We start from the raw sequence: 12966 nt of genomic DNA on the forward strand, positions 1-12966 counted from the left end.
GAGTATATATATATATATATATATATATAAATAATAATGCTATTTTTTGGGAAATATTAAAGATTTAACAATAGTGTAACTATTCAAATTTAGTAAAAATTATTCAAATGCAAAGATAAAGCAGTTGCATTACTACAGATACTAATGAAAAATTGTCATTATATTATTGAAATAATATAAAACCTAAATTTGAATTTTCATCACTTGTGAAAAATCACTAATAAAAACATTTTGATGCATAAATAGTTAAATAAAAACATTTTAGGTGTTGAATGTAATGAAAAAAACAAAATTTTGCTCAACATAAGACAACTTCATGCAATTTAGAATCATAACAATTCAAAAACCTTAAATATAAATGTTTATATAATCTAGTAATGGTTCAGAAGGTGAAACCTAAGGGTTCATGATTTCTGGAACATTCTGGAACTCTAGACAATCCGCTCCAACTCCCTTGCATAGCTTAAAGTTTGATTGATTAATTGTAAGGAAGGTATCTCCTTGTGTGGTTGTAATTCTTTGGCCTTCTGAAAGAATAGGAATCCATTCTTGATCTCCCATTCCGGGTGTTCCTGTAAATATCAAATTACAATGATATTTCATTTCATCATATTACAACAATGATGAAAAAATAATATAGAAGAATCGGAAAGTGCACATCACAATGAGTAGTTGGCTTGTGCGCTGACTCGCTTTAACTATACTAATATAAAACAAATTTTAAGAAGTCAGTAGTTTTAAGTGCGAGATGGTACATAAAATTATATTTAACTTTTTAGAAGGTGGAGGTGAGACTTACAATGCTTTATGGCGGAGAATGTTGGCTTTTAAAAGAGAATGTTGCTGAGATAAAAATGGTTAGGTAGATGAGTGACTTGACACTTAGAGAGTGTTTGCTGCGAGATCGGATTTACGTTAATAGGATTTCTCAAATCCGGATTTCCAACAAGCTCGTGACGGGAGCGAATGTCGCAATCAATGGGGACGTAAATCCGGCAAATCCATCTATGTGGGATTTGGTAAATCTGGATTTGGCGGATTTATAGACGGAACGCCTGGAAGCAGACGTAAACCCTGGAAGAAGACGGAACAAGAATAATTTCTGATTAACAGAGACTTGGATTTTTTTTTTTTTTTTTTTTTTTTTTTTTTTTGGGTGGGTTTTGGTTTGCTGGATTTGAGTTTAAATCTAGTGCTAAATCCTATTAAAAGTCTGCTACCAAACACCCCTTTAGAGACAAAATGTGAAACGAATGTATATGTGAAAGAGTTGGTGTAGCTCCAGTGGCAAACAAGACTAAAGAGGGTCGTTTTAGATGGTTTGGTCACATTAAACATCGACCATCTGTTGATCCGGATAGGAGAGATGCTTCAGATTCGACTTGTGTTAAGAAAGACAATAATAAACCTAAAAGGACTTGGGCATGTTGTATAAAAAATTATCTTAATTTTAATGAAAATATCACACTCAATAAGACACAATGAAGAAAAATAATTGATGTAATCGACCCCGCTTATGGGATAAAAGCTTGTTGTTGTTATTTCTTATATGAAATGATCTCTTATTATAATTCTTTTAATTTATCACTATTCTTATTATTTTATCATAACTATTTGAATTATAAACATTTTTTCTAATTCATAATAAAAGAGCTAGCTCGCGAGCCGACTCATAGAATCAAGCTTGAGCTCAAACTGAAACTCAAACTATCAATTAATCAAGAAGCTTAAGCTAGCACTGCGTTGACCTTGACTTAAAACATTTGGATCCCTCCCATAAATCTTTAATAGATATGAAACCTTTATTGTGATAATTGAAATAAATAATTAAATAAAAGTCAATAAAATAAAATGAATTTTAATGGATCTGTGTTGCTTCGAATCATTCGCCATTTCAACTATTTCTTCATAATTATAGCTCAAACTGGAGGAAAAAAAAAAGAGCTAGTGAGAGACAGAGATAAGAGAAGTAGAAGAGAGGAACTGTGTAGGTGACTTAGTGAAGGAAGAGTAAGACGGGGGGTCAAATGTGCAACCTTAGTCGAGGCGAGCAGAAGAAACATGCGTGGATGCTTGCAAGAAAGGAGGTGAGCCGTATACAGGGAAAGGCAAACCAAACGAAGTTATAGTCAAGAGGCTCTGTGTGCCCCTGTGCACGAAAGGAGGTCAAACCGAGCCTCCTGCGGGAATTGTATTGTGTGTGGCTGAGAGCAAGCTCTGTCTCTGTGCACATTTTGTGTTAAAAAGGGAAAAATACTACATCAGGACTCCTAACGTAGAGCTACGTTAGGGTTGAAATAGTCGGCTGTGTTACGGGAATATTCCATCTGCGTTATTTGTAAAAATAATGTGTTATTCGAGTATTATATAGTGTTATTCGATTATTTTGTGGTGTTATTGGAATATTTCTTTGCATTACTTGATTTGGGGCTGAAGTGTTATTGGAATATTTCCCCGCATTACTTGATTTGGGGCTGCGTTATTCCAATAACATAGTGGAAATTGAAATAGCACGGGGAATATGCCGAATAACATAGCCCCAAATCAAGTAACCCGATGGAATATTCCAATAACACCACAAAATAATTGAATAACACCATATAATACTGGAATAACATATCATTTTTACAAATAACGCAGATGGAATATTCTCGTAACACAATCGAATATCCCAATCCGAATGTAGCTCTACGTTAGGAGTCCTGATGTAATATTTTTCCGTGAAGAAGAGGAAGGAGGAGGTGAGGAAACTGAACTAAGCCTTTAAAAGGAAAAAAAAATCGGAAGGACGAAGCTTGTGCCCTAACCGAGGAAACTGAACTAAGCCTTTAAAAGGAAAAAAAATGGTTAGTTTTCTTTTAGTCAGATAGTATATATATTAAATTGATTTATGTTTAAGATAGTAATAGAGCTTCATGTTAATTAATGACATAAAGTCTATCAAGAATGCTTATGGTTTTGGTTCATGTTGCAAGAAGGCAAATCAAGCTATTGAATGAATGTTAAGGTAAGGCTTTATGGATTTTATTTTTTAATAGTATAAATTATTTTAATTAAAATGTCATGAAGGTATATTAAACTTTATGAATTAATTTTAATGTTTAAATCTGAACACGCAATTGAATTAAAGGACTAATGAGATCGAGATCGGATTGTGCAAAAGAAGAGATAAGGAGCCAAGAGTGATGTTTATTTAGTAATTTTTATAGTTAATTTAATTGTAAATTGTTACATATTAATATTAGACTATTATGAAACATAACAAGGAGAGAGAATTTATGTAGTGAAAGAGAGTTTAAAAATTTGAAAGGGATCATTTCATAAAGCAAATTCAAGGTAAGTACTCATCTTTTAAGTTTTTATTACTTTTTTTTGTTTATTCTAAAGTTTATTCTAAACCAAATTCATTATTTTTTACTAAGAGCTAATTGCCCATTTTACTTTGATTTATTCTCTTTAGATGTTGGTCATATCATTGTGATGAATATATATTTTAAAAGTACTATTATGCATTATTTAAATGTAGAATTAAATAAAAATAATGTATGAATGATATGAGCTGCAAAGACTGATTGCGTGTATGATTGACTATGATGAAGTTTACTTCCCTTAGGTACTTTTTGTGGGACTCTAAGATACTCGTGCACATAAATAAAAAATGATATTGACATTTATGTAACTTCATTAATACAATTTCAAAGAGTGCTCATATGAAGGTTGTAAAGATATAAAATGATATTGATAAGTTATTAATATAGGAAAACACATTAAACGTTATGAATTATCGTGAATAATCATATCTGAAAAATTAAAATGTCTAGTGCTTTTATATTGATTCATATTATTCTCGCTAGCAATTATATTGTTCCCTTTTCGTTATGTTATTATAGTTTAGGTGTGAGAGTATTCATTTGCTTGCTAGCTTATGTTGTTTTAAATTAATATTTTCAGGTTGATATTGCAAAATAATAATGAATAATAGAGAAGGGTATCTAAAAAAGATATGGACAACCTGATCTAAGGTAAAAGTTTAACTGTATTACTTCAAATTATTTTTGTAGTGGCTCTTGCATTTATTTCAAAATGATTAAATATTAGTTATAGAAAATAAAAATAGAAAATAGAAGAATTTCAATTATCATTATCTGAATGTTTGTTTCTGCCTTGGTTACTTCTAACCCCAGGTCGGGTCGTGACATTTACTGTCACAATCTACAACTAAGAAGGATTTATTTTATAATAGGTAGGCTCAAATCCAAACTGTTAGCAACAATCAAAATTATTTACAAAAAGCGTAAAGTTGGGTTGGGATCAAATTTCAAATCCTTTGATTTGCTTTCACATGAACACAATACATGGATAATCAATCAACTCCTATGCTGCACTCATGTCAAAGTAAATCAATGGATTTTAAAATCCATCTTAACCTCACCCAAAACTTTTTCCCTTCGGAATCAACAAGCTACCCCATAACAAATTAAATGATATACCATGAAAAATAAACCTACCTCAGAGATGTAATCTTGAAGCTCCTGATCAGATGTATACATGAGGATTTTCTTTGCATCAGCGACAGACAATGAATCATAAGCTTTCTCGCTGCAGCCTGCAATCTCATCCCTGCAAAGTAAAAGCAGATCTGACGGTCATCAAGGGTCTGTTTGGGAACGGTTTTCTTTTTGTTTTATGGATATTTGGGGTGGGAAGTTGTATTTTGCAACCATGACAGTTAAATTGTGGCGGTTGTATGGAAGCTGTTGTTTGACTTTTTAGAAAGAATTAAATAATTATAATTACACAACTTTCTAAGATTGTTTTTACCACCGCAATTTTACAAACATTTTTATAAAATATTGCAGCCACCCCAAACAAATCTTAGCTATCTTTAAAGTAGTAGAAAAATAAATCTGATTAATTTGACAAATGGAAGCATAAGAATTACCTGACAGTTTTTGCAAGGAGATCCATGAAATATACATACGATTCATGAGGGACAGACTTCCTCGCACTCAAAACGCGATTATAAGCACCCTCCATGAAAGACTGCTCGAGCTCAACAGCATGTTTGATGCAAGGATTCTCCAATGCAGTGGGGGAAAGGAGTTCTAACTCGGTGTGAAATTCTGCTATTCGGTTTTGTGCAAGGAGCCTTAAGAGATTAAGACCCAAGATAGGGTATTCCTGGGGTGACGGTGGAATAAGACCGCTGACAGTGAAAGTAGCGAGGTGAGAGACAATAAGGCGTACGAAGATACCGTTATTGAAAAATATAAAATCTTAGTTGAAAAAAAGATTTGCAAAAGCTGAAATGCAGCTTGTCTAAAAGATGACCTTACATGAAAAAGTATTCGACAAAATTACTTAATATTAAGAGTCTGTTTGGGCCGATTACAACTGTACGAAGAAACTGTTGCAAAAGAAGCTGCTGTTTAAAAAACTGCAGTGGTTATTATTATTATTTTTTTTTTTGAAAAAGTCATACCGTAGCTTTTCTAAAAGCCACCGCACTTAGCAGAGTTGGTGAGAAAATGCAGCTGAATTTTTGAAAAAAATAGGCAATACGCAACAGAAAAAATTGTGGTGCGGCAAATCACTGTCGCCCCAAACACACCCTAAGTATAACGAAAGAAATTAATTCAAAATTGGAAGTTTCTTCCAGAACTAAAGAGTTATATGAGAATCCAAAAGTTTCATCTGGTAAAGAAACTTCCGTTTTGACTGACTTTAGACCAGAAAAACTCTAAATTTACAGTCTTAAAACAATTTATGGACTTCTTTTCACCTCGTAATTTTGAAAATGTTTAAAAGGACTTGCTGATTTCTGAAAAGAAGGGAAATTTTACTTTTTTACCTGTTTCAATTAAGGCTGTAATTGAACTCAGACAACCAAAACAATCACACCTTAGATCAAACCTCGTTTGATCATTCTAAGAGTCGTGTATGTACAGTCAGAGCTCAAGCCAAGATTTCACATATATGTATTATTTAAATTTTTTTTAGAATTGAACTTGGCTACAACTTGGTTGACTAAATTAATTACAGGAGTACTTAAACAAGCAAATAAACAAACCAAAAATTAGACAGAGCATTTCATTTCATATACTAATAATATTCATTGTTCGATCGTTGAAAACCTATATTTATTGATTGTAAATCAAGTGCTAGAGGTTGAGAACTATAAAAAAATATTGAGATGAGCATTAAATTAACTTACTATTTAACATCATTTAATCATTGCAACAATTCATTAATTTGAGTTGATTAGACTAGCACATAATGCTCAATTTAAAAACTAGCATCGATGTATAAATTGATTATTTTAGAACTCCGTTAAAAGTAAATTTCTTATAATTTTTTAATCAAACAAAACATCACGGGCCATTGCATCTATTCAAGGTGTCGATGTTTGATTTTCTATTAGAGGAATAATTTTCCCATGCCCTCCCGCGTTCTGATAGTGAAGTTTCAAATAACCTCGTATTCTTAACACTGATGTCTAAATATTCATGTAAAAAGGCAAGTCTAAAACAAAAGCATTATCGCCAATCTGCTGCAATATATGAAATAATCCGTAATGAATTAACTTGACCATATAATTTAGTCTTTCCACGAGTGCAACCAAACCAAATCTCCTTGGAATGCAGACTCAATCCTATGCTAACCTCTTAATGTTGTGATTTGAGTTCATACTAAGAGGATAGAATTGATTTGAAAGAAATTTTAGGTGTTTTTGGAAGGTTCTCTAAAAGATTATCAATCAGATAAGGATACCTCTCCAAAGAGATTATAACTTCTAGAGGGGAAAAGCTGACTTTCGGGCCTCCATGTTGTATTATTTTACTACAAAATTAAAATGACTTTTCTCTCCAAAGCGAGAAGTCTCTTTTTTATCATACCTTGTGGTGAGTATCTTCCTCTAGTAGATTCTCCAACTCCATTGATACTTCTCTAGACTCCATCATTCAAATAATCTTTCTCCTTCAAGTAGAAATTTTCCATCCTAAAAAATCATTATTATCATCTTCTTTTTCATCACCTTGTAAGTTGATCACATATTTCCTTTCTTAAATAACAAAAGAGGCTGCCGGTTGAGACAAAATCACCCCCATTGTGGCTAAATGTTTTGTTCTTAACCTACCAAATCTTACAAATCACATTCCTCATACCTCTTTAATTTGTCTCCATTAGCCTCAAAGTTGAATTCATCACCAAAATGTTGCTCTCTAGTATCTTTCATTTCTCTAATTAACCACTACAATTTTCACCAATAGAATCCAAAGTATACGAATCATCTCTCAAAGTGAATCTTCTTTTTCGAATTTTAGAGGTATTTGATGAACAATAAATCATCTAAACGCTTTCGATCAAATTCATTTCTCTTATTTATATGAATATGTGAAACAAAAGACTAAATAAAATACATAAAATATGTACATTGTATAAAAAAAAAAAAAATTATTCTTATTTTTGAAGACATTATACGTTAATCATAAAATCTTAATAGCTAATTTTTATAAAGTTAAGGTTAATGCATCATATATCTCCCACCATTTTGTTGTATTAAGCTTATAATCCAACATTTAAAAAATATTTTAATCATTAGAGAAATTCAAAATTATATGGAAGTTTTAATTAATGAGAAAAGTGCTAAAATAGTTCCGACTATTTACATGGAGCCGTTTTAGTCCTAGAGTTTATATAAGTATCAAAATAGTCATTTGACTATTTTAAAATTAAGCTCCAAGAATCCTCCATAGGGACTATTTCAACCTCAATATAAACAATATGGGGACTACATTGGCACTTCTATGAACTCTGGAACTAAAACAACCCCATGTAAATAGTCGAGGACTATTTTGGCACTTCACACTTTAATTAACTATAATCAGGAATTTCTTATCTCTAATATAGACGATGAACTCAATTGAGAATAGGCCACCAATATAAATAAAAAAGTATCTATATTTATCTATGGTCATTTTATAATTTGAATCTAGCATTAACTACTAATAACTGCATAGAAATCAGCCATCAATTATCCATCTCATTGTATTATAGCTAGTATTTTATAAAAAATCTCTAAATTAAGATAACATCTGGCTTAATGCAATAATTGTCGAAGTTTACACTATTTCTTTTTGTCCACTCCAAATTCACTACGAATTACATCATTCACTCTTTCAAATTCATCATAAACACAATCAATTTGTCAATCTCATCACCATCGACCAATCTAAACATCTTCACTAATAAATTTGTAAACTTCAAAGCATAATCCTCAATATTTTTAAAATATAGTCTTAAGTATAGTTTCTTTCTTTTCCTTATAATCAACATTAAATCTAAATTTTATCCAATTTTCAAAAAACAAATGAGTCATAAATTTTTAATTAGTTATATTCTCACAAAAATGAGAAAATAAGTAACAAAAAAAATGAATCGATCTCATCAATTTTGCGCCGCTAATATATACTCTTATCATGTTAAGAGCAAATTGATAATTATATACATATATATATATATATATATATATATATATAAAAAAGTAAATAAATTCTTAATAGCCTTTTTCACTCGAGTAATGTTCCTAATATTCTCTAGCCTCAAATCAATACAATGGGCTGCACATAGTGTCTGGTACATGTGCCTCATCTTTTCCATAAGCATTTGACCTACAAGAACTTATGAAGAGTTCAAAATCTCTAAATGTGAGGAAAAAAAATGTATACAGTTTATGTTAAACACTATGAATTACTAACCTAAAAGTAAGTAGAATAGTTATTTATAAAAAATTCAAGCATATTATCCCCTTTAATCTTTTTATTTGTGCATCTAAAAGTTTAAAAAAGTTTCAAAGCAAGCTTTGAATATTCAGATGCATTAAATTCAAGAATATTGCGCTTGATGGTAATTAACAAAAAAAAAATTACTATAGAACACCCTCTACAATCATTTCATGAACTTGTCATAAAGGTGCCATAAAAGTGTATTCCTTCCCTGTAAACTATTTTTAATGCTCCACATCCTTCATTGTTGCCTGTATTTCTCTTTCAAGTGAAGGGACTCTTAACTCATAATAGGATGGTAGTCAAAGATTGATCCCATATAATGCAAAAGTCTCTACCATATGATCAAAAAAATACCGTTGTACTACATTGAAGGAATATCTGCATGATAAAATCACCCAACCATGTATTGCACAATTCTCTCTTTTTTCCTCATTTTCATTCTTTAAATCTTCTTTAAATCGCATTGGTCTCAAATTATTGTCTTGTAAACTATATTTCAAGTTTTTTATAAAGAAAATGATTCATAGAACATTTCATTATAGATGCATCAACACTCTTCGATCCAGAACTTGATCACTTATCAAAGTGCAAAGGATATTGGCATATCTAATTATTTAGTATTATCTACCACCTTCTCATTATGCTACATTTGAACTTCATTTATTTTTTCTGTATTTCTTGATAAGAAAGCAAGTCACCTCTTATATCCAAAGCATTTTCTTATATTTGGTAACATTACTTCTTTTAGATGCTCCATAAAGATTGATAATATGCTTCTTGCTTCAAGATATACCTCAATTTATCTCTTTATCAAAATATATGCGTACATGAAAAAGGATATCTAACTTGAATTTTAACTTTGCTACTTTAAGTCAGATCTTTTCTCCTCATATTATGATTGAGCATATATAAGTTTTTTTGTATGTAAATAATACAACAACAACAACAACAAAGTGTTTTTCCCACTAAGTGAGGTCGGTTACATGAATCATTTTTCTCCATTGTGTCCTATTAAATGTCATATATTCATTTAATTCTAAATAATTAAATATATACTCCATTAAGTTTACTAAATATCATGTAGAGAACGAGAGATTACATAAATAATTACAGAATTTGCTAAAACCATATAAAAGTCACAAATGACATTTGATGACTAGCCTATTTTTTAAATCAAATCACAAATGCCATTTGTATATTAAAGTGTTAATCAATAAACCTTAAATCACATAACAAATCCTAGCTTTAGCAAATCTCAAACCATCAAATTTTTTGTGAGTAGAAGTGTTAATCATCGAACCCTAAACATTCTGAAAATAACTTGAATAAATAAACTACCATGAATTGAGTGATCAGCCCACCGCCAACAACACACTAAAAAAGAAGGCCACTAACGTTACCATAGTTGAAGGGAAGGTCAAGGGAGCCGCGATGGTGTCAGAGAGGTGTGAGTCGACACAACTACAATAGTGTGAAAGTGCTCAATAGAGCTACAGTTCTTCAATTTAGGGAGAAGACACAATATGTGACAGTGATGAGGTGAGGATCGATCAATTTTAAATTATTAAATAAATTAGTACCACTAAATCAAAACAATGAAGCGCTTCACACAAGCATTTCATGTGAAGGTACGAGTGCTCGAACAAGCAAAGCACGTGTTTTCACAACTCACTAGACATGATAAAAATGAGAAGCGCACACCTCACATCACACCGCATTGCTTCAATTTTGTGCATCAATATGCCCTTTTAAAAAGGCAGATGATGGTGATGGAAAGCATTATTTTCAATCTACTTGGTAAATCCAAAATGGCATGTATTGGACGTTTATCCTCCTTTTTGCCTTATCCCTTGAGTCAATCCTTGCCCCAATGCAAACATATAAACCCAACACTTATATGTTGCTCACTTGCGGTCTATAACCCTGTTAAGTATGGCTCATATACCAGAATTTGGAGTCTCTTGGAATTAAGAGAAGTGTCTCTTGGAATTGAAGAGATGTGTCTCCTGGAATGAAGAGGAGTGTCTCTTGAAATTAAAAGTGTCTCTTGGAATTTAGTGGGTTGGGGGGAGCGAGGGCATATTATTAATTTTATCTGTGAGTTTTATCTATATATATGACTTTGACTTCTCTGAAATAGTGAAATTCGCCGATCTGCTTCCAAGGACGTAGGCATATTTATCGAACTTCGTTAAATCTCTATGTTCTTCTGGATTTGTGTGGATTCTTATTTTTTTTCGCCTTAATTTCTCAACAATTGGTATCAGAGCAAAGTGGGGCAGGGAAAAAAATTTTCCTCAAGGATCGAAACAGAAGGAAAATCGAAGAGGGCGGAATTCGGTAAGGGTTGCGGTTTGCAGCAGTTTCGCTTCAGCGAAGCATGCAAAACGGCGAACGGGCGAACGATTCGGACTCCAAGAAGCACTTCAGAGCTTCTTCCATCGGCGAGATCAACAGAGGAGCAGGAAGGCGTCGGCGAGATCCGTAGAGCTCATCGCGCAAATATGGGTTCGCGGCATAAATCGCGCGAGGTTTCGATCTCGCGAGTTCTCGTGTTGTTCGCAAAGGGTCGCGGCAGGGGGTTCGTGGGTTCGCGGCGTTCACGTGCGACCAGTCGAGAGCACGAATTCAATGCAGAAGTTCGGCCGCAGGAGTTTAGTGAAGGACGAGGGCTTCTTCACAAAATCTTATTCCGCGATCAATTTTTATGGTTCTGCAAAGCAAGCTTGGCGACGAGGCAAGAACAAGCACGCAAAGGTTTCGCGAACAGGCGCGATCAATTCGCAGAGGAGATCTAGAGGATTTTGCCAATCGTTACAGTAGTTCGCGAACCGCAGTTGGCGAATCGTTGCGATTGCTTGCAGGAAGGAGTTCTAGCGGCCAGGGAAGTCTGCGAAGGAGCGGTTTGCAAGCAATTCGTGTGGCAGTTTAGTTTCGCAGAGGAGAGGAGTTCGGTTGCGAACAGGAGGAGTTCGGCCAGTGGGGAGTTCGCAAGTTTGTCGCGGGAGGATTTGCGACAGGTGGAGTTCGGCAGGGAGCAGGCGAAGCGAGCAGGCACGACTATTCGCGAACAGTGGTGTTTTGCGAACAGACAAAAGGGTTTTGCTCGCAGGATATCAGCTTAGCTGAAGTGTTGACACAACAGGAAAAGTAGTTCGTGTGAAAAATTTGATTCACGAATCATAACAGAATTACAGAAAAATTGCTGCAATTGACAGAGAATTTCATGTTTATTTGAATTTATTTGCGGTGTGTTTTTGTTTCGACGCAAAGCAGGAAAAGTTCGTTGTATGATTAATTTTAAATAGCAATGTCTGGTGCAAAATTCAATATAGTGAAGTTCGATGAAACCAGGAACTTTAGATTGTGACAAATAATGGTGAAAGATTTGTTGGCACAACAAGGAATTTTAAAGGCTATGCGAGCTACGAAATTTGATAATATGAAAGATAAAAATTGGAAAGAATTGCAACAACGAGCGGCAGCCACCATACGTTTATGTCTGGCTAATGAGATTATGTATCATGTTATGAATTTGAAATCTCCAGGAGAAGTATGAAATAAATTGGAATCTCAGTTTATGTCCAAATCTCTGACGAATAAAATGTATCTGAAGCAAAAACTGTATGAGCTGAAGATGCAGATAGACACTGATCTAGCGCAGCACTTGAATTTCTTCAATCAAATAATCACAGATCTAACACGGCTTGATGTGAGTATGGAGGATGAAGATCGGACAATGATTTTGTTGTGTTCATTGTTTTTCTACTATGAGTATATGGTGACTACTCTTACATATGGAAAAGAAACAATCAAAATTGATGAGATTACTGCAGCATTGTTGGCTCACAACTAGAGCTGTTAAAACGGCTCGTTGTTCGCGAACAGCTCGTGTTCGGCTTGTTTTGTTTGGCTCGTTCGCTAAGTTGATGAGTCGAACACGAACAAATATTTGTTCGTTCGTGTTCGGCTTGTTTTGGCTCCAAAAACTACTCAATCATTTTTAAAAAATTAAATTACTACAAGGCTACAAAGACTTATAATTAATTAAAAGTATTCATGAAGAAAATATAATAAAAATTTTTAAATTAGATTCAAATGATATTTTAAATCTTGCCCCAATCCTTAATATCTGATGGTTGCGTGATTATGGTTGTCAAAATGACTCTTTGTTTGT

The 12966-nt window shown here is 33.2% G+C and overlaps 1 protein-coding gene across 1 annotated transcript in view; it reads right to left on the reverse strand.

The window, feature by feature from the left end:
• Positions 1 to 241: 241 nt before the first annotated feature.
• Positions 242 to 12966, reverse strand: part of LOC110035834 (26S proteasome non-ATPase regulatory subunit 8 homolog A-like) — a gene marked incomplete at its 5' end in the record, with an annotated part of 15392 nt that continues 2667 nt past the window's right edge. The window contains 3 exons of the mRNA XM_020740142.1: positions 242 to 572; positions 4509 to 4620; positions 4943 to 5206. Of these exons, the coding sequence (XP_020595801.1) occupies positions 432 to 572; positions 4509 to 4620; positions 4943 to 5206 (517 nt within the window). The remainder of the gene's footprint in view (positions 573 to 4508; positions 4621 to 4942; positions 5207 to 12966) is intronic.

The sequence above is a fragment of the Phalaenopsis equestris genome, unplaced genomic scaffold (genome assembly GCF_001263595.1).
Source record: "Phalaenopsis equestris unplaced genomic scaffold, ASM126359v1 Scaffold200201, whole genome shotgun sequence".
Taxonomy (NCBI): domain Eukaryota; kingdom Viridiplantae; phylum Streptophyta; class Magnoliopsida; order Asparagales; family Orchidaceae; genus Phalaenopsis; species Phalaenopsis equestris.